The 23,823-nt window shown below is 37.2% G+C and overlaps 1 protein-coding gene across 4 annotated transcripts in view; it reads right to left on the minus strand.

Annotated features, from left to right (window-relative positions):
• The window catches only part of TTBK2 (tau tubulin kinase 2), a 138,588-nt gene that overhangs the window by 87,915 nt on the left and 26,850 nt on the right, over window positions 1-23,823 (minus strand). For all 4 annotated transcript variants that reach the window (XM_060005095.1, XM_060005094.1, XM_060005093.1 and 1 more), the window contains exons 2-3: window positions 15,994-16,129; window positions 10,325-10,472 (exon numbers count right to left, since the gene is read on the minus strand). In XM_060005095.1, coding sequence (XP_059861078.1) covers window positions 10,325-10,472; window positions 15,994-16,062 — 217 coding nt within the window. In that variant the 5' untranslated portion in view covers window positions 16,063-16,129. The remainder of the gene's footprint in view (window positions 1-10,324; window positions 10,473-15,993; window positions 16,130-23,823) is intronic.

Here is a 23,823-nt window from a genome sequence, read left to right on the forward strand (position 1 = left end):
GCACCTAGAGCCTGTGCTCCGCAACAAGAGAAGCCACCGAAATGAGAGCCTGCGCACCGCAATGAAGAGTAGCCCCCACTCACCACAACTAGAGAAAGCCCACACGCAGCAACGAAGACCCAGCCAAAACTAAAATAAACAAAATTAAAAAATAAAAGTACATAATTCCTGCCCTTTTAGAGCCTGAAATTTAAAAGAGAACACAAATATGTTTTTAAAAATAAGATAAACAATGTAAACAAATTGAAAAGTGCACATAGAAAAAACCAGGCAAATCTAGTATTTATGAAAACCTATTGAGAGAAATGTGTTGGTCTAATAGCGATTAGTGTCCTAGTCCCCACACCGTGATCTCAATTGTTTTCCAAAACAAGGAAGTAGGGATCTTGGAGTAAAAGGGTTCCTAATTCCAACTCTGCTGAAGGGAAAGTTCAAGGAGAGCCTGAAACATGTACTGGGCCAGAAAGCTAGAATGATATCAAAGAACACTGAAGTTACATCAGAAGGACAAGCAGCCAATATAAAAGGGCTTCGCTTCCACTAGCGAAAAAAAGTGAAAATTTTAGTCTGAGAAGAATAATGACTGCAGTGGGATAAAATAAAATATATAAAAATCCATGATCTCATAGTGATACTCAAAACGAAAAACAGACCAGAGGGAAGACAGCAGAAGCAAGAAGAACTACAATCCTGCAGCCTGTGGAACAAAAAACACATTCACAGAAAGATAGACAAGATGAAAGGGCAGAGGGCTATGTACCAGATGAAGGAACAAGATAAAACCCCAGAAAAACAACTAAATGAAACGGAGATAGGCAATCTTCCAGAAAGAGAATTCAGAATAATGATAGTGAAGAGGATCCAGGACCTCAGAAAAAGAATGGAGGCAGAGAATGAGAAGATGCAAGAAATGTTTAACAAAGACCTAGAAGAATTAAAGAACAAACACACAGAAATGAAAAATACACTAGAAGGAATCAAGAGCAGAATAACTGACGCAGAAGAACGGATAAGTGACCTGGAAGACAGAATGGTGGAATTCACTGCTGCGGAACAGAATAAAGAAAAAAGAATGAAAAGAAATGAAGACAGCCTAAGAGACCTCTGGGACAACATTAAACACAACAACATTCACATTATAGAGGTCCCAGAAGCAGAAGAGAGAGAGAAAGGACCCGAGAAAATATTTGAAGAGATTATAGTTGAAAACTTCCCTAACATGGGAAAGGAAAGAGCCACCCAAGTCCAGGAAGTGCAGAGAGTCCCATACAGGATAAACCCAAGAAGAAACACACCGAGACACAAGTAATCAAATTGGCAAAAATTAAAGACAAAGAAAAATTATTGAAAGCAGCAAGGGAAAAATGACAAATAACATACAAGGGAACTCCCATAAGATGAACAGCTGATTTCTCAGCAGAAACTGTACAAGCCAGAAGGGAGTGGCATGATATACTTAAAGTGATGAAAGGGAAGAACGTACAACCAAGATTACTCTACCCAGCAAGGATCTCATTCAGATTCGATGGAGAAATCAAAAGCTTTACAGACAAGCAAAAGCTGAGAGAATTCAGCACCACCAAATCAGCTCTACAACAAATGCTAAAGGAACTTCTCTGAGTGGGAAACACAAGAGAAAAAACCGACCTACAAAAACAAACCCAAAACAATTAAGAAAATGGTCATAGGAACATACATATCGATAATTACCTTAAACGTGAAAGGATTAAGTGCTCCAACCAAAAGAGACAGGCTTGCTGAATGGATACAAAAACAAGACCCATATAGATGCTGTCTACAAGAGACCCACTTCAGACATAGGGACACATACAGACTGAAAGTGAGGGAATGGAAAAAGATATTCCATGCAAATGGAAATCAAAACAAAGCTGGAGTAGCAAAACTTATATCAGATAAAATAGACTTCAAAGTAAAGAATGTTACAAGAGACAAGGAAGGCCACTACATAGTGATCAAGGGATCAATTCAAGAAGAAGAAATAACAATTATAAATATATATGCACCCAACATAGGAGCACCTCAATATATAAGGCAACTGCTAACAGCTCTAAAAGAGGAAATCGACAGAAACACAATAATAGCGGGGGACTTTAACACCTCACTTACACCAATGGATAGATCATCCAAACAGAAAATTAATAAGGACACAAACTTTAAATGACAAAATAGACCAGATATAATTGATAAATTAAATAGATTTAATTGATATTTATAGGACATTCCATCCAAAAACAGCAGATTATACTTTCTTCTCAAGTGCACACGGAACATTCTCCAGGATAGATCATACGTTGGGTCACAAATCAAGCCTCAGTAAATGTAAGAAAATTGAAATCATATCAAGCATCTTTTCTGACCACAATGCTATGAGATTAGAAATCAATTACAGGGGAAAAAACATAAAAAACACAAACACATGGAGGATAAACAATACATTACTAAAGAAACAAGAGAGCACTGAAGAAATCAAAAAGGAAATAAAAAAATACCTAGAGACAAATGACAATGAAAACATCAAGATCCAAAACCTATGGGATGCCCCAAAAGTAGTTCTAAGAGGGAAGTTTATACCTATACAAGCCTACCTCGAGAAACAAGAAACATCTCAAATAAACAATCTAACGTTACAACTAAAGGAACTACAGAAAGAAGAACAAACAAAACCCAAAGTTAGCAGAAGGAAAGAAATCATAAAGATCAGAGCAGAAATAAATGAAGTAGAAACAAAGAAAACAATATCAAAGATCAATAAAACTAAAACCTGGTTCTTTGAGAAGATAAGCAAAATTGATAAACCATTAGCCAGACTCATCAAGAAAAAGAGGGAGAGGACTCAAATCAATAAAATTAGAACTGAAAAAGGAGAAGGTGCAACAGACACCACAGAAATACAAAGCATCCTAAAAGACTACTACAAGCAACTCTATGCCAATAAAATGGATAACCTAGAAGAAATGGACAAATTCTTAGAAAGGTATAACCTTCCAAGACTGAACCAGGAAGAAATAGAAAATATGAACAGACAAATCACAAGTTATGAAATTGAAACTGTGACTAAAAATCTTCCAACAAGCAAAAATCCAGGACCAGATGGCTCCACAGGTGAATTCTTTCAAACATTTAGAGAAGACCTAACACCCATCCTTCTCAAACGCTTCCAAAAAATTGCAGAGGAAGGAACACTCCCAACCTCATTCTATGAGGCCACCATCACCATGATACCAAAAGATAGCAGACAAACATACTACAAAAAAAAAAAAAAAATTACAGACCAATATCACTGATGAATATAGATGCAAAAATCCTCAACAAAATACTAGCAACCACAATCCAACAACACATTAAAAGGATCATACACCATGATCAAGTGGGATTTATCCCAGGGATTCAAGGATTCTTCAATATATGCAAATCAATCAATGTGATACACCATATTAACAAACTGAAGAATAAAAACCATATGATCATCTCAATAGATGCAGAAAAAGCTTTGGCAAAATTCAACACCCATTTATGATAAAAACTCTCCAGAAAGTGGGCATAGAGGGAAACTACCTCAACATAATAAAGGCCATATATGACAAACCCACAGCAAACATCATTCTCAATGGTGAAAAACTGAAAGCATTTCCTCTAAGATCAGGGAGAAGACAAGGATGTCCACTCTCACCACTATTATTTAACATAGTTTTGGAAGTCCTAGCCACAGCAATCAGAGAAGAAAAAGAAATAAAAGGAATCCAAATTGGAAAAGAAGAAGTAAAACTGGCACTGTTTGCAGATGACATGATACGACACATAGAGAATCCTACAGATGCCACCAGAAAACTACTAGAGCTAATCAATGAATTTGGTAAAGTTGCAGGATACAAAATTAATGCACGGAAATCTCTTGCATTCCTATACACTAATGATGAAAAGTCTGAAAGAGAAATTAAAGAAACACTCCCATTTATCACTGCAACAAAAAGAATAAAATACCTAGGAATAAACCTACCTAGGGAGACAAAAGACCTGTATGCAGAAAACTATAAGACACTGATGAAAGAAATTAAAGATGATACCAACAGATGGAGAGATATACCATGTTCTTCGACTGGAAGAATCAATATTGTGAAAATGACTATACTACCCAAAGCAATCTACAGATTCAACGCAATCCCGATCAAATTACCAATGGCATTTTTTACAGAACTAGAACAAAAAATCTTAAAATTTGTATGGAGACACAAAAGACCCCGAATAGCCAAAGCATTCTTGAGGGAAAAAAACAGAGCTGGAGGAATCAGACTCCGACTTCAGACTAGACTACAAAGCTACAGTGATCAAGACAATATGGTACTGGCTCAAAAACAGAAATATTGATCAATGGAACAGGATAGAAAGCCCAGAGATAAACCCACGCACCTATGGTCAACTAACCTATGACAAAGGAGGCAAGGATATACAATGGAGAAAAGACAGTCTCTTCAATAAGTGGTGCTGGGAAAACTGGACAGCTACATGTAAAAGAATGAAATTAGAACACTCCCTAACACCATACACAAAAATAAAATGGATTCAAGACCTAAATGTAACACCGGGCACTATAAAATTCTTAGAGGAAAACATAGGAAGAACACTCTTTGCCATAAGCCACAGCAAGATATTTTTTGATCCATCTCCTAGAGTAATGGAAATAAAAATAAACAAATGGGACCTAATGAAACTTCAAAGCTTTTGCACAGCAAAGGAAATCATAAACAAGATGAAAAGACAACCCTCAGAATGGGAGAAAATATTTGCAAACGAGTCAACGGACAAAGGATTAATCTCCAAAATATATAAACAGCTCATGCAGCCCCATATTAAAAAAACGAACAACCCAATCCAAAATGGGCAGAACAGCTAAATAAACACTTCTCCAAAGAACATGTACAGATGGCCAAGAAGCACATGAAAAGCTGCTCAACATCACTAATTGTTAGAGAAATGCAAATCAAAACTACAATGAGGTATCACCTCACACCAGTTAAAATGGGCATCATCAGAACATCTACAAACAACAAATGCTGGAGAGGGTGTGGAGAAAAGGCGGCCCTCTTGCACTGTTGGTGGGAATGTAAATTGATACAGCCACTATGGAGAACAGTATGGAGGTTCCTTAAAAACCTAAAAATAGAATTACCATATGATCCAGAAATCCCACTACTGGGCATATCCCAGAGAAAACCATAATTCAAAAAGACATATGCAGGGACTTCCCTGGTGGTGCAGTGCTTAAGAATCCGCCTGCCAATGCAGGGGACACGGGTTCACGCCCTGGTCTGGGAAGATCCCACATGCCGCGGAGCAACTAAGCCCGTGTGCCACAACTACGGAGCCTGCGCTCTAGAGCCCGTGAGCCACAACTACTCAGCTTGCGTGCCACAACTATTGAAGCCCACCCGCATATAGCCCAGGCTCTGCTACAAGAGAAGCCACCTCAGTGAGAAGCTCGCGCACCACATCGAAGTAGTAGCCCCTACTTGCCGCAACTAGCGAAAGCCTGTGCACAGCAATGAAGACCAATGCAGCTAAAAATAAAGAAAAAAAAAGACACATGCATCCCAATGTTCATTGCAGCACTATTTACAACAGCCAGGTCATGGAAGCTACCTAAATGCCCATCTACAGATGAATAGATAAAGATGTGGTACATGTATACAATGGAATATTACTCACCCATAAAAAGGAACGAAATTGGGTCATTTGTAGAGACATGGATGCATCTAAAGACTGTCATACAGAGTGAAGTAAGTCAGAAAGAGAAAAACAAATATCGTATATTAACGCATATATGTGGAACCTAGAAAATGGTACAAATGAACTGGTTTGCAGAGCAGAAACTGAGACACAGAAGTAGAGAAAAAACGTATGGACACCAAGGGGGGGAAGCGGCAGGGGGTGGGGGTGGGGGTGTGATGAATTGGGAGATTGGTATTGACATGTATACACTGATGTGTATAAAATGGATGACTAATAAGAACCTGCTGTATAAAAAAATAAATAAAATAAAATTTTAAAACAAACGAAAAACACTTCACTATTCACAAAAGGGCACAACTTGGTATTCTAAAAATTGGTAAATAAAAAGGAAAAAATTCAAGCCTTTATCCTACCCTTCTTGTAATAACTATTATTTCAGGGGAAACAAACAGCTAATGAAATAAAGTTCTACTCTGTAGAATAATTCCAATTCAGAAATTTGGAAGGAAAAAGAAAATAAGAAAAATCACCATTTTGCAACCCCTGTAGAAACAATGGATCAAGACAATGTACTCAGGACTTTCCTGGTGGCACAGTGATTAAGAATCCACCTGCCAAAGCAGGGGACACAGGTTTGATCCCTGGTCCGGGAAGATCCTACATGCCGCGGAGCAACTAAGCCCATGTGCCACAACTACTGAGCCTGAGCTCTAAAGCCTGCGAGCTGCAACCACTGAAGCCCGTGCACCTAGAGCCCGTGCTCCACAACGAGAGAAGCCACCGTAATGAGAAGCCCGCACACCGCAACAAAGAGTAGCCCCCAGTCTCCGCAACTAGAGAAAGCCCGCACGCAGCAATGGAGACCCAACGCAGCCAAAAATAAATAAATAAATAAATTTATTTTTTAAAAAAGCCTCTGGGTCTAACTACAAGTTCACAGGAAATGTGGAGGATAGAGGAACACATTAAACAACACTGCAAGGATGTGATCAATGAAATCCAGAATGTGAACTCTTCTATCAAACTAAGAACTTCACTTCTCAACAAATAAATGGCAAGGCCAAAATTTAAAAGAAAAAAAAAGTAGGGGAGGGGGAACTCTTACATATTAAGAGAGACTTAAGAGAGATGTCAACCAAATGCAATGTCCCTACCATGTGACGTGAAACTTGATTTCAACAACTCAATGGTAAAAGGATATTTTTGAGATAGCGGGAGAAATTAAACACTGGCTGCTAGATTTTATATGGTACTGAGAAATAACTTAATTTCCTTAGGTGTTTTAGACTATAGTGTTTATGTTATTAATAAAGGAGTCCCCTAATGTAAATTATGGACTTTAGTTAATAATAATGTATCAATAATGGTTCACCAATTGTAACAAATGTACTACACTAATGCAAGATGTTATTAATAGAGAAAACTGTAGATGGGGTTTATTAATAGAGGAAACTGTAGAAACTGCTCATTTTTTCTGTAAACCTAAACCAGTTCCAAAAAGTAAAGTCTATTAATTAAAAAAAAGAAACACTGGAACATGGGCTTCCTCTCCAATGAGATTCTCCAATCCATTCTTAAAACTGGTCACCTGAAGAGTTTCCATAGTAATTTCACTTTCTCAATAATGCAGATTTCCCCAAATTTTCCTAATGTTTAACATAAGCTACTTCTCATATCATTTTTTTTTCTTGGTAGGGAATAAGTGACTAAGACTTTCTATATTCCAATAGATATAATTTAATGGATTCACAAAATCATCAACCATCAACAAAGCTCTTACAGGCAAAGTAATGTCTGTCAATTTTTGATATGTTTCCAAAAACCCCTGCCCCAACCTCAACCCTACAGATTTCCTACTGGCCTGTAATTCATAACTCTGAAATAAAGACTATTTTCATTAAAAAATAAAATTGGAGACCTTATCTATTAGATAAAGACCCACACTGAAGTATTTACAGATGATATGATGCCTAGGATTTCTTTTGAAATACTTCAGCAAGCTGGGAAAAAATGTAGGCTATAGATGCAACAAGCCTGGCCAAACACTGATACTTACCGAAGCTGAGTAACGGGTACATGAATGCTCATTATACAATTCTATTTTTATGTATATTTAAGATTTTTCATAATAAAAATTTAGGGGAGAAAAACAAATTTAAGATTTGCCTGTCTCACTGCAGGAGTCTAGACATGTATAAAATTTTGTTAAGATTGGAAAGGAAATCTATCTTTTTAAAAAGTATTGATGGGGCTTCCCTGGTGGCGCAGTGGTTGAGAGTCCGCCTGCCAATGCAGGGGACATGGGTTCGTGCCCCAGTCCGGGAAGACCCCACATGCCGTGGGGCGGCTGGGCCCATGAGCCATGACCACTGAGCCTGCGCGTCCGGAGCCTGTGCTCCGCAACGGGAGAGGCCACAAGTGAGAGGCCCGCGTACCGCAAAAAAAAAAAAAAACAAAGAAACAAATCCTATACCAGTTATCAAAAATTGAACATCAACTTTAAACCAACCAATCCTATAAAGGGCTAGCCTCTGGTTATATACCTTTTCCTTGCACATTTAGTCTTTTTATTGGGGTCACTGAGTAAGAAAATCATTATGCCAACAGGCAGGCAGAAGCAAGCAGCTCAGCCCCATAAAAATGTTCTCAAAGTGTACAGATTCCAAAGCACCTTCAACAAAAAGAAATTGTGAGGCATAAGTATGCAGAAGGCACAGTCAGAAAGCCAAGAAAAGAAAGTCAAGGGCTGTCCATTGAAATACAGACCAAAAGATTAAAAATCTACTTATTTTGGAAAGTGAAGGGTCCTGAGGAATAGGATGTCACGTGGTAATAAGCAAGAAAGAAAAACATTTTAGGTAATAGTACGAAAGATAAAATAAGAAGGAAAGGACAGACTCAACATCCAAGGATCTCTAATTCACCCATTAAAAGGTACTAAACTGTTCTTCAAGCTTTATCACATACAATGCTAAGTAAACCATGGCCAAAATAGGCAGGAGAACTTACTGAAAGGGCTACAAAGCTATATCCTGCCTCATCTGGAAGCATCTCCTCAGGACCAAGTAGGAGAAAGACAGGTGAAGCAGCACCGTCCAAGCCAAGCTGATGTTGACATACCCTTTATGGACTTAGCTGAAAGTAAAACAGATCTCTTGGGATCCGTGCAAACCACGAAGAGGTAGCTCCAGCTGCACCTGTTTGTGGTCCCTATTTCGCTGAGCTGGAAACAGCTCGAAAGAAATAGGGAAAAAGCAGAAAAGGTGAGAAAAAGAGAACACCATCCTTTTCTCTATCTTCTCCAGTCATCCATTTTTTCTAGTAGTGACAATGGGTGCTGATCTATCCACTGTCTTCCTGATTTCCCATGTTTTAGGAAAGCTAAGTTTAGGCTAAAAGTAACTATTAAACAGAACTATAATTTTATTAGCATCATGCTCTAATGAAATGAGCCAACTAGTAGAGAAACTCGGACAATGAGAAAGCTTAAGGCAAAGAGCAATGATTAAAAGAATAGATGTTGCCACAATACATAATACACATTTCACTAACTTATCAGAAACTTATTTACTAGAATTCCAGACATCATCACATCAGCGATTCACAAAGATAGCACATTCACCCTAGAGACTACACAGCCGTGAATTTGAGAGTCCTAAGCTACCTAGCATTTTTTTTTTTAGTAAAAGGCGAAAGATTTATTCAATCTGAAGAGAAACCAGAGTATACACAGCATTTTGTCCTTGCTATTTCTACCAACTACAGTTCTTTCTACCAATTATAGCAACTTCCTTTGCTCTCTATGTTAGTACTAAATTCCTTTAGATGCTAATGAATGTCCCATAGCAATATCAAACCTTCTAGAGCTTAACAAGATCATTTAATGTGCTAATCACCACTATTTAATTTTGATTCAGATAAAACAGTTAAATATCAGTAATACCAGATTATGTCATAAACTGAAAATACAAAGATGAATCAAACTAGCCATGTATTCAGGGTTTTAATCACTTGATTGATGTCGGAAAAAAAGTTATTTATGCTTGTGGTAAAACAATAGGGATCCAAGTCATAAAATGGACCTCAAAAATGGTGGCAGGGCCAGAAAGAGTTATTCGATTAAACTGAAGCTAATGAAATCAACATATAACAAATACTATTATTTTTAATCCATCCTTCAGTGTGATTTGAAGGCAGCTTCCTTAATGGGATTAAAGCATGTTTAACATCCAAAAACATAAGTAGAAACAACTCAGAGGTATTCATGTTTGGCTATTTTTTTAAAAAGGCAAGTTTTACCATAACAGACATTATGAAAACACTTTCTAAAGCAGAATGTTTCAGGTTATTCACTCTCTCTCATCCTTGCTCACCATGAAAAGGAATTCCCAAAGTCCAATTACTCTAAGCAATCAGTATTTCTACAACTACTAGTGATAAAATTTCCATAAGAAAAACGTTCAGCATGTTTAAACCAAGCTGACACCAGAATATTCAATTGATAGAGAATGTAATTGAGGTTCACAAAGGTAACAATAAATTATAAACTGTTTGGTATATCATACAAGAAGCTTACCTTGTAGTTTTTTCAATACAGCAACTTCCATTTTCAGAACTTGTTTTGGTTGTTGAGCTGATTCCACCTTCAGTGCAACATTTTCCCTGGTAAGCATGTCCAAGGCATCGTAAATTTCTCCAAAGCCCCCACCCCCAATCTTCCTCAACTGCATGGGAAATAAAATAAGAACACACACACACAAAATTACTAGAAGATTCTAATTAGAAACTAATTCATCTCTTATATTTAGAAAATAATATATAATTTGCCTATCCCTATTTTATGATAAAAGATCTCAACATTGTTAACTAGGCATATGCCAAGAACAAAAACCTAGAAATAATATCAAAATCTTTTCTCACAGTTTTTTGTTTGTTTCTTTCTTTCTTTGTTTTGTGGTACACGGGCCTCTCACTGTTGTGGCCTCTCCCGTTGCGGAGCATAGGCTCCGGACGCGCAGGCTCAGCTGCCATGGCTCACGGGCCCAGCCACTTTGCGGCATGTGGGATCTTCCCGGACCGGGACATGAATCCGTGTCCCCTGCATTGGTAGGCAGACTCTCAATCACTGCGCCACCAGGGAAGCCCTTCTCACAGTTTTGTCCACAAAAAGTACTCAATTTATTTCAGCCACAAACAATTTTAAAATCTGGCCTACAGCCAGCATCAGAAGTATCATAAAAGACTCAATATCTGAAAGCTTCACTTCCCACAAATACCCCTCAACAACCCTATTTATTCTAATTCTAAGGCAATCATTTGAAGACTTTTTAAATCCATAAAATCTTTCTGCCAACTGAAATCTTATCTGGAACCTGATTGAGATATGTATGTGGGGAGGTTGGAGAAGGGATAGGGGCAGCCAGAGCCCAGCCCTCTCAGCACCATTTACCCTCCTTTCTGAGGCACTGAACAGGCTCCACAGAACAGCTCCTGTTCTAAACTATCCCAGTGTTCACTATATATCCATACGCTCAAATAATAGTAAACTCTAATCAAATTAAATATTTTCATCAGGGAATTCCCTGGCAGTCCAGCGGTTGGGGGCTGGTGCTTTCATTGCCGTGGCCTGGGGTTCAATCCCTAGTTGGGGAACTAAGACCCTGCAAGCCACGTGGGACAGATAGATAGATAGACAGATGGATAGATAAATAAATACTTTCATCAAACACTTAATATTCTCCCTAATAAAATGTGTTAGCTTAACTGGGGAATATCGGGATCTTTGAGTATTAAAAGCAAGTTCTATGTTAATTAACTACACTCCAATATAAAATAAAAAGTTTAAAAAAATAATAAAATAGGGCTTCCCTGGTGGCGTAGTGGTTGAGAGTCCGCCTGCCGATGCAGGGGACACGGGTTCGTGCCCCGGTCCGGGAGGATCCCACATGCCGCGGAGCGGCTGGGCCCGTGAGCCATGGCCGCTGAGCCTGTACGTCCGGAGCCTGTGCTCCGCAGCGGGAGAGGCCACAACAGTGAGAGGCCCGCGTACCGCAAAAGAAAAAACTAATAATAATAATAAAATAAAATAAAAGCAAGTTCTGAAGAGCTAGTGACACTGGAACTGTAGAGCTGTGAGAAACTGGGGTGGGAGGGGGGAGGTGATATACTTCAACCTAGATACAGCATGCCATTAGCCTTCTTCCATTTCCTAAAACTCAGTCTTCTCCTTAGCACGTTATCAAGCAGCCAGGATGTGATATAATGTAGGAAGTCATCACTGGAGGCACAGGGTCCTAAATCTTAACCACCCCAGAGGCCTCACCTCAAGTCCTACTTCTTTCCCCACACGGTCTGTACTGATTTCTGCATCTAGGTTGATTCCTTTATCTCTTCCAAATTTCTATAGGAATTATGTGCTTAATCATTTAATTAATCATTTTACTATAAATACCTCAGGTATGACCTGTATTAATACACTATACAGTGTTTCAACTCATACTGTTTAACTGTCCATTGTCAATGCCCTATCCCCCTACAATGAAACTAATCTTCTTCAAAGAGAGGGCCACTCCTTCTATTTTTTACTTCCCCCATAGCATTTGGCAAAGTGGTAAGTATATAATTATTGCTAAATAACTATTTACTGCTTTGTATACATGAGCCATAATCCTTCCTTATTCTGGTTTGGTGATGGGAAGAGATACCACGAGAAACTCTGATATGAGTTTGGGACTAGAAAAAGTTCCAGAACTTAATTTCAGTTAAATAAATTCTCTTTTTTGACCCCTGACTGGGACCCAATCATAATAATCTTATGATTATTTATATTTTGTCCATTAAACAAAGACTGTGTAACTCTAAAAAGTCATAAACAGTACTAAAGAGATATCTTTCTAATTATGGACTCTGATGCGAGTTGGCTTCATGTTTTTACCTCACAAAGAACCTTACCAAACAACAGAAGAAAAATTCTAACCTGAAATAAATGATTTTGCTCCTTGGTCTATTCATATAAAATAATTTGAACAATAATAGAGCATGAATTTTTTTTTTATTGAGCTTAACAAAACCCTAAGACATCACCAATGTTTATACGGCAAAGAGACAGAGGTAATTTAGTACGATGGTGATATGCAGACTAGGGAAAGAATAGAGGTAAGACTGTGGCAGACTGTATTTCCTAAAGATGGCCACAAAATAGTGCCCATCCTTTTTGCTCTTCTGTGACTCCGCCACTCCCCCATCAAGAGGCACAGTCCATTTCCCCACCCTCTTAAACCTGGGTGGATCTTGTGACTACTTTAACCAACACTCTCAAGAGCCAGCCACCATGTAAAAAGTGTGTCCATCCTGAGAAGCCATAGCCCTGTAGAGAGGTCCTAGAAAATGGGCCACCAGTTTGGCGGTAAGGGAACTAAGGACCCCAGGCACCAAAGAAGCCATCTGGAAGTGGACCTTCCAATCCCCAAACCTGCTAGTGCCACATGGCTATGAGACAAACCACCCAGGCAAATTCTTCTTAAATTCCTAATCCACAAGACTGTGAGCAAAATAAATGACTGTTTTAAGCCTCTAAGTTTTGATGCAGTTGTTATATAACAGTAGATAACCAAAACACCATCCTTAACAATGAGCCTGTGATATTTTACTAAAAATGCCACTATGACTCTCAAATTTGGGAGACATGCTCCATACATTTATTAGCTCTCATTATCAGGACAAAGCAATTATGCCAGACGTAGCTTCATTTGTCACCTTTTGATATGTCTACTGAAGAAAGCCAAACTTCACCACAGCACTTAACACAAAGCTCCCACCAAAGAAACACTCGTGCCTGACTTACATTAAAGATTACCAATTGCTGGAATCTCCCTGCACCAGTCCATGATGATGAAAAGGTTCTTTTCTTATATTTACTCAAGTAAAATTTCAAAGCCTACTGATTTGCCTAATCAGTAAAACACTGTACCATAGAAACAAAATTTTTATTTCTAAAAGAAGAATCTTCTTTTTCCAATCTGTTGATAGACTAAGGAAACTATTAAATAGCTTTGCTAAACCTGCTAATGGAAAAAAACTTTGGTTACCAAAGACTGGATAGCCATAAAATATATTTAAATATATCTAAAACAAAAATAGCTTCTTTCATAGGAGGAAAGATGGCAGATTCCAAGTCTAGGGCAAGGAAGCCATCAAAAGACTATTAGGATCGTGTTAAAAGCACTCAGGAGACAACCTGAAGAATGTCCCCTTAGTCAAATGAGACAATTTGCACATCAATAAGAATGATAACTAGAATCAATAAAAATGATAACTAATGTGGACTGAAACACATTAAGTATGCTTAAATCCATGAATTCTTAATTATATTTTTAAAAATTTCATTGGTCACTTTTATTTATTCATTTATTTATTTGCGGTACGCGGGCCTCTCACTGTTGTGGCCTCTCCCGTTGCGGAGCACAGACTCTGGATGCGCAGGCTCAGCGGCCATGGCTCACGGGCCCAGCCGCTCCGCGGCATGTGGGATCTTCCCGGACCGGGGCACGAACCCATGTCCCCTGCATCGGCAGGTGGACTCTCAACCACTGCACCACCAGGGAAGCCCTCATTGGTCACTTTTAGAAGATGCTAGGGAACCAATTCATTATTTTGAAAACTGGTGAATTAAGAAAAGAATCAAGCATTTATCCTGTATTCCTATTCAAATTGTATCTCAGGGTAGTCAGATAGTTAATGATAGGAAATTTCTCTTCATAGATGTACTTCAACTAATAAATGAAGGAACGATAGACTATCACCAGTCTGCAATCCCTAATGAATTAACAGACCTAGACAATGATGATCAATAGTGCTAACATCACAAAAAATGATGGGCAATAAGACATTATATGCCTCCCACCCAAAGTTCACAATACCCTTTATGAAAAAAGAAATGCCCCTATTTCAATAAACAAACCTGAGGTCAGATCCATTAAGCCTCTCTAAATAACTAACTGTTTACATAAAATACATGGGACAGAGAAACATGTTAACACCACATGGAAGCAATAGAAAAAATCCAAACTGTGCAAAATTTTACAGGCAAATAACCTAGTTTCATTAATAAATAAACTGTAAGGAAAAAAAGAGAGATGAAAAGGAACCTAGAAATTAAACGAAACTTAAGTGATGTAAACCAACTGCAATATCCAGACTTTACTTGGATTTGGTTGATTCAACTGTTAAAAATAATTTACAAAACAATTAGGAAAATGTGAAAGTTCGAAGGATACCTAATGATATTAAGAAATTATTGCTTTTCTAGAAGTGATAATGATATTATGATTATATTTTAAGAAGAAGTCTATCTTTTAGAGATATATACTGAAGTGCATAGAGAGAAATGCTAAGGTAAAATATTTGCTTCAAAATATTCTGGGAGAGAGGTTAAAGAGATGAAACAAGATTGACCATCAGTCTATAACTGTTTAAGCTGGGGCATGGGTACCCGGAGGTTCTTTATAACAGTCTCACTATTTTAATGTATACTTACAATTTTCCTTAATAAAATGTTAAAAAATAAAAAAGGGCAGTTCACTGTACTGTATTTTTTTTTCAACTGTTCTTTCCCTAAGTATACTTTTATTTACCTTACTCAATAGTAGCTATCAGAGGACTTCCCTGGTGGTGCAGTGGTTAAGAATCCACCTGCCAGTGCAGGGGACACGGGTTTGACCCCTGGTCCGGGAAGATCCCACAAGCTGTGGAGCAACTAAGCCCATGCGCCACAACTACTGAGCCGGCACTCTATAGCCTGAGATCCACGTCTACTGAGCCCGTGTGCCACAACTACTGAAGCCCGCGCACCTAGAGCCCATGCTCTGCAACAAGACAAGCCACCGCAATGAGAAGCCCGTGCAGCGCAACGAAGAGTAGCTCCCACTCGCCGCAACTAGAGAAAGCCCTCCTGCGGCAACAAAGACCCAACACAGCCAAAAATAAATAAATGAATAAATAAATTTTTAAAAAAATAGTAGCTATCAGAGTTTAGGAAAATTTACTCCTATAAGCAGCAAGAATAAGAATTAGGGCATAAACAGAACCTAATCATAGGAAAAGAACCAAAAATAACTGCTTTAGGCATATAAGCAATATATGTATTATTTCCTAATGAAATGGTTTTATCAAGATACCAAAAGTTACCCGCTCATATGTATGCAGCCCCTCCCCCCCCACCCCTCTCTCTCCCTGATGTATACTCACTACTTTCCATCTTTCTTTGACCAGGATTCCAACACTGAGGATATCCGGCTGCTCGCCTCCTCCACTCATTGCAATTCACTGATGTGATAGAATGGCTACACAGGCATCCAGCTCCCAAGGGTGGTTTCCATTTAACCTGAAACAAAAGAAACACAGCAGCATATCAGGACTAACTAATTAACATAAACATTCCAGCACCAAGTAACACTACTAATCCTATACATTAATTAGGTTGCTTTGCTGGAAAGAGGGGAAAACCCCCACAAACTCAGTTCTAAAATCTGTTTAGTACATGTAAAAAAAAAGTACTTATCTTTCCATTACAGATGTCCAGTGAAATAGCCACACATTAAAGAAGCATTATATTATAACACAAATATAATTTACAATAACTGAGATTGCTAGACCTCAGGACAAGCATGGTGTCAATGGCAGTTGACACAGACTACTATCCTTAGTCCAACACACTGCTAAGAAAAAAAAATCGTACCTAATTTACAACAGCTTACAGTTTAATAGGTTGCAACTAAGAGCTTAACATCACCAGAGCTAATATAATTTTAATGTTACAAAATGCATTTAAAGTGCATAGGAAATAAACATGAGCCACAGAAAAGGTCTGTTGATCAAACCCAATACAATGATATTGTAAGAAAAAAGGATAACAACATGAACAACATATCTGTAGAAAATGAAGATACTGCAGAAAAATATGGCCTAAAGGAGATAATGCTGTAACCTAATTACAGAACAAACTAAAGGAAAGTAAGAAAAAGAAGATTTAAAAGAACATAAATCATAATTAGAAAACCTTATAAATGAGAGAGCTAGGCAACAGAAAGACATAAAAAGAAATCTGAGCAAATTCAGAAAAGGAACAGAAATTAAAGGAAAAGAAATGAAGATTCAAGTAGAAGAGACATGAGCGAAAACAACATAAAATTAAGGGAGAAAAAATAAAGGGAAAAATGAAAAAAATTAAAAAGAAATTTAGAAATTAAAAGTGATAAAAGACAAAGTAAATATAAAATACATATTATAAAAGACTGCCAATAAAAACCCCAAAGCTATGAGATGGAACAAATATTAGCCACTATAATTCAAGAAAATAATTTCTGGAAATTAAAAAAGGACTAAACCTGCAGGTTGAAATGGTATACTACATATCTGGGAAAACAACTCAGAAGAAGGTTAATGCCAAAACACAGTCTAGTAAAGCTACTGAATTTTAAAGGGAAAAAAATTTCACTGGACGTATGTGCAGAAAAGTCCAAATTATACATAAGGGGAAAAAAAATCAGACTGGGAACAGACATTGGCACAAACAGCTTACTGCATATTTAAGTATCCAGGGAAATGTGAGCCAAGCGTATTCTATCAAGCCAAAGTAACCTTCAAGGCTAAAGGAAACAGTTATGAACACACAGAACTCAAAGAATATTGTTCCCAAGAAATGCCCCTAGGAATCAACTACGTAACAAGTATCAGACAATCAAATTATGATAGAAAATTTGGCATGAGGATTGGCCTGAAAAGGCTTAAAAGCAATGATAAGTCAGTAGCAATGAGAACCCCTGCCTCCAGATTGTGAAGTCTAAACATCATATGCCACTAAAAGAAATAAGAGCTCCTTGAAGAAATGGCTTATTCCTGGTCTGGCACAGGAAATTATGCACAATGAACTTGGGGCATCTTGTCAAATCAGAAAGCAAAAATGTTAACAGTACTACTACTAACATGCCAAAAGGAATTCAGAGATAAGTGAAAGAATTCTCATTTGCCAAGGATGAAACAATTTGAGCAGATACAAGAATGGTGACTGCAGTGATTGAAAAACATCAAAAACATAAACGGACTTCCCTGGTGGTGCAGTGGTTAAGAATCCACCTGCCAAAGAAGGGGACACGGGTTCAAGCCCTGGCCTGGGAAGATCCCACATGCCATGGAGCAACTAAGCCCATGCGCCACAACTACTGAGCCTGCGCTCTAGAGCCCACAAGATACAACTACTGAGCCCGCGTGCCATAACTACTGAAGCCTGTGCACCTAGAGCCTGTGCTCCGCAACAAGAGAGCCCGTGCTCCACAACAAGAGAGTCCACTGCACTGAGAAGGCCATGCACTGCAATGAAGAGTAGCCCCCGCTCGCCGCAACTAGACAAAGCCCACGCACAGCAATGAAGACCCAACGCAGCCAAAAATAAATAAAAATAAATTTATAAAAAATAAATTAATTTAAAAAATAAACACTCATGAGTTCATAATGACACTCAAAAAAGAAAAAAGAATTTTGGAGGTTGCTAAGGCACAACTCATTATTCTGAAAATTGTCAAATAAATAGAAAGAATCAAGCATTTATCCTGCCTTTCTGACATGAACAGTATTTCGGGGAAATCAAAGAGATGATGAAGGCAACTTTTTCCTTAGAGAATAGTCACAGCTAATAAGTGCAGAAGAAATTATAGAATTAGAAAATCACCATTTTCCAATCCCTGGTTAAATAATGAATCTAGGCAATGACCATCAATAGCTGCTAAAACCATAAGGTAAAAAGTGGATGGAGAACTTTAATATGGAAGGATCAAGTTGAACTCAATGATCAACGTTAACATCACTAAAAGGTAGAACAATGAAACATGAAGTGCTTCCTGACAGATGCAACAAAATTTTCTCAGTACCACCTATGAAGTCTCTTGCCTTAAAACAAACAAAACACCTCTAAATCTAATCAAGCTTCTAGATTTAATTATATGTTTATAAAAATAAGGGGGATCAAAGTACATGTTAAATGACAACATGAAGATACAATGAGCTAAATCCGTGATTATGGAGATCCTAAAGAACAAAATGACCCATATAAATGACAAAATGACCCAAGACAAATGGCATGTAAAATAAAAAAGCTTTACACTGCACATTATAAGAAACAAGATATGTATCAACCTAAGGCAGCAACTAGCAATCAGATAAAATTAAGCAAGTACTGGGTAAGACATAATTGGTAATTTTGTAGGGTGTAATAATAGTAGTGTAGTTATGTTTATAAAGTCTTTCTCTGTAAGAGATACATAAACTACTAATGTACAAAGTGATAAAAGGTCTTAGATTTGCCTTAAAGCACTCTAAGGGGAAAAAGAGTTATTGTTTTGGGGGTAGAAGATCAAATGAGGTAAGAATGACAGAATTTTTATAATTTTTGTATGATGGGTATATGTAAATCCATTATACTGTTTCTAGGCATAACTGCAATATTCTACATTAAAAGTAAAAAACAAGAGATGCATAGATTAAAAAGATCTAGAGTTTGTTTTAACAAATGGGGCTGGGACAAGTAAATATCCACATGCAAAAGAACGAATTTGTACCCCTACCTAACATCATACACAAAAATTAACTCAAAATGGATCAAAGACCTAAATGTAAAAGCTAAAACTATAAAAGTCTTAAAAGAAATCACAGTCATAAATCTTCACTGACCTTGGATTAAGCAATGATTTCTTAGGTATGACACCTAAAGCACAGCAAACCAAAGAAAATGATAAATTGGACTCTGTCAAAATTTTTAAAATTTTATATGCTAAAAGACAACCTATGAAATTGGGGAAAATAATTGCAAACTATATATCTGATACGTGGTTAATACCCAGAACAGATAAAGAATAATTCAACAAAACAAAAATCAAATAATTCAATTTAAAAATGGGCAAACAGCCTGAATAAACAGTCCTCCAAAGAAGATATACAAATAGCCAAAAAGCACATGAAAAAAATGCTCAAAATCTAGAGAACGACAAATCAAAACCATCTGAAAAATCACCTCATACCCACTAGGATGGCTACTATTAAAAGAAGAAAATAATAAGTGCTGACAAGGATGTGGAGAAACTGGAACTCTTGTACACTGTGCATGGGGATATAAAATGATGCAGTCACTATGAAAAACAGTATGGCAGTTGCTAAAAAAATTAAACAATCAATTGCCATATGATTCAGCAATTCCACTTCTGGGTATATACCCTCAAAAACTGAAAGCAAGAACTCAGACAAATGTATTTGTACACTCAAGACCACAGCAGCGTTCTTCACAATAGCCAAAAGGTGGAAGCAGCCCACACGTCCATCTGCAGTTGAACAGATTAAGAAAATGTGGAATATACACACAATGGAATATTATTCAGCCTTTAAAAAGGAAATCCCATCACGTGCTACAACATGAATGAACCTGGCTGAGTGATAAAGCCAGTCACAAAATGACAAATACTCTTTATGATTCTATTTATATGAGCTATCCAGAGCAGTCAAAATCATGGAAACAGAAAGAAGAATTGTGGTTACTAGAGGCAGGAGGGGGGAGGGGGAAGGGGGCATTGTTTTTCAATTGGTATAGAATTTTAGTTTTGCAAGATGAAAAAGTTCTAGAAATCTGTTTTGAAACAATGTGAATATACTTAACACTACTGACTGTATACTTAAAAATGATTAAGATGGTAAATTTTATGTTATGTGTTCTTTATCACAGTAAAAAAAAAAAAAAAAGTATGGGCCCCATGGAGGAGAATATGGTAATATTCAGCATAATAAAATAATTTATATTTAAACTCTAATCCAGCAATTCCACTTCAAGGAACCTATTCCAAAGGTACAATGGCAAAAACATGTGAAATGACTTCTTCACAAGCCTTTTCACTATAACATTATTTATAATTACAAAAGGCTAGGGAAAAAACTAACAGTCACTCAATAGGGGATTGGTTGAACGTAAAATGATTCACTTATGTAACGGAGTACTAGTCCAGGAATTAGAGATATATTGACACAGAGTGATTTTCAGGATATATTGTTAAGTGAAAAAAAATAAGATGCAGTGACGTGTTTAAAGCATACTACTTTTCTGTAAAAGGAAGGTAAATGTTAAGTATATTAACATATTTGCTTTTATTATTTTAAAAAAAGGAAAAGCCAAAAAGTGATGAAAACGATAGCAGAGATCAATAAATTTTTTTCAGTAAAGGGCCAAATAATAAATATTTCAGTCTTTATAAGCTATATAATCTCTGTCATGGCTACTCAGCTCTGCCATTTTAAAATAAAAGAAGACATAGACAATACATAAACAAAAGAGTATGTGTTCCAACAAAAATTTACTTACAAAAAGAGATGGGTGGCCAAATTTGGCCTGCAGACTATTGCTTGCCAACCTTTGCCCAAAAGAAAGGAGAAAACAGGATGGAGGGGATAAGGATAAAAGTCAGACTTCTAAGAATATATCTTGTGATATAGTTTTCATTTTGGAACAAAAATCATTGTTTTACATACAAGAAAAAAACTCCTAGGGCTTCCCTGGTGGCGCAGTGGTTGAGAGTCCGCCTGTCGATGCAGGGGATGCAGGTTCGTGCCCCAGTCCGGGAAGATCCCACATGCCGCGGAAGATTCCACATGCCTGTGAGCCATGGCCGCTGAGCCTGCGCATCCGGAGCCTGTGCTCCGCAACGGAAGAGGCCACAACAGCGAGAGGCCTGCGTACCGCAAAAAAAAAAAAAAAAAAAAAAACCAAAACAAAACAAAACAAAAAACTCCTATACTCCAAATTCAGGAAAGGACCATAGCAACAAAGTAATCATCAGAACTAGCTTCAAACTCATCCCAGTCTATCAATGACAGCTTCATATTAGCGACCACACTTCAGAAAGTCAACCAGTCAGTAACAGCCACAGTCCATAGCCACATCTGTTTATCAAAAATTCAACCACTTCCTAAACACTCCCACTTCACCAATCCCTGAACTCTAAGCTTCACAACTCTCCCCTGAATGGAGACCAATAAATTTAGCGTTTTGTTGACACTGAGTGGTGACCTCTTCCTTCAAGACAATTAAAAGACAAAATAAATTTTAAAAAAGATACTAAAAATGAAAGGAGTACAATCTCTAAAAATCTAAAATAAACTGAAACCAAGAACCCACTGCATACCAAGTATGTGACATTATCACACAGAAAATAATTCAAGTGGCTTTAAAATACAGTATTTTGATTGTATACCCCTAGTGGGATATAGCTTAAGGAATAAAAGAACAACAAAGAAATCTTAAAACTTCATTTAGTAGTTTTGTCATTAGAAATAATATCAATTCTGTTATTTAAAAACTATTATAGGTATACTGCAAGACACAGCAAATAAGTGATTATATTAAATCACTAAGAGTCAACATTTTCAGTATAAAGAGATACAAATATAAAAGTCAAAGAGGTCAAGTAAAAATCCTGAAATCTGACATTGAAGAAAACATGAAAAAAATATGATCTTTATTTAAACACGTATTTCACAAGCCTAACCATCGAGAAGTCCTAGAAGCAATGCAGCCCAATAGATTAAGAATCTCTAGTATCCAAACTGAAAGTTCCAAATACCATTTCCCTCAAAAAAAGAACAAAAGCTCCTTGGAAAAATGGCTATTTCTAAAACTGGGGCAGGAAATATAAAAGATGAGCCTAGAATCTTGCTGTGCTTGAAAGCAGGGAATATACCAAAGGCTTGGGACAGATCCAGGGTTTATGGGGCCTGGAATTTATATTAAGTGAGGCCTCTATCTTAAAAATCTTACTTTTGCAAATTTTACATATGACCAATTACTAAAACTTTGCTCCCAAAGCTTTGAAAGAAGCCAATGGAAATAAAGAACCCTGAAGTTTAAGCTTCATTATCCTCATGGTGAATCCAACTTTGTTCAAGATAATGGAGTCAAGTCAAAAGGACACAGGAGCTAAGTGGAACGGGCTCACAATGGTTTGAAGTGAGAAAATTGACATCTAAAGAATAATGAGAGAGTTCCCAGGTGGTCTAGTGGTTAGGATTCGGCACTTTCACTGCCGTGGCCCAGGTTCAATCCCTGGTCAGGGAACTGAGATCTGGTAAGCCATGAGTCATGGCCAAAATTAAAAATAAATAAATAAGGAAATTAAAATAAAAGGATAATGACTGCAATAACTGAAACACATGAAATATATAATAACCCATAAATTCATAATGATATTCAAAAACAATTCAGTAGACACTACAAACAATTGCTAGTGTACTAATTCATTATTCTGAATATAAATAAAAGGAAAATAAATCAAGCATTTACCCTGCCTTTCCTGTAGTATTAACTGTATTTCAAAGAAACCAAATAGTTGATAGTCACAGAATTAAAAATTCACCATTCTGCAACACCTAATGAAATAATGTAGGCAGTGGTTATGAATGGCTGCCAAAACTCTTAGGTGAAAGGTTGGTTGATTTAGAACTTAATAATGAATGAATGAAACCGGTAATACTTACACTTACAGATTACATTTAGCATCACTAAAAGATATGACATTGAACAGCATACCACTAACTTTGAGAACTGAACTAAGGCTTAGACTCACTGTCCAGGTGCCAGACTTACCACCACTGGTATACATCTGGGACAGATCTGAGTATTATTTCAAAGGCTTTAAAAACCGAACTAATATTAAAAACAAAATACCTGGAAGGCTACTTAGAATGTGCAACCTCAACACAACTAGGTGGTCAAATTTTTAAAATATCAACATTCTCTGCAGAATTTAAATAAGACTCAAGTCTCATAATTTTTTAAATAACAAGGACACAATCCAAAACTACCAAATATACAAAGAACCAGGAAAATCTCAACTTACATGTGAAAGGACAAATCAGCAGATGTAAATGCCAAGATGACAGAGATCCGGGACTTATCAAAGACATTAAAGCAGCTACTATAAAAATGCTCCAAGAAGTGAAGGAATAAATAGAAAGATATATAAAGTCCTAGAAATGAACAGAAAGATA

The sequence above is a fragment of the Delphinus delphis genome, chromosome 2 (genome assembly GCF_949987515.2).
Source record: "Delphinus delphis chromosome 2, mDelDel1.2, whole genome shotgun sequence".
NCBI lineage: Eukaryota > Metazoa > Chordata > Mammalia > Artiodactyla > Delphinidae > Delphinus > Delphinus delphis.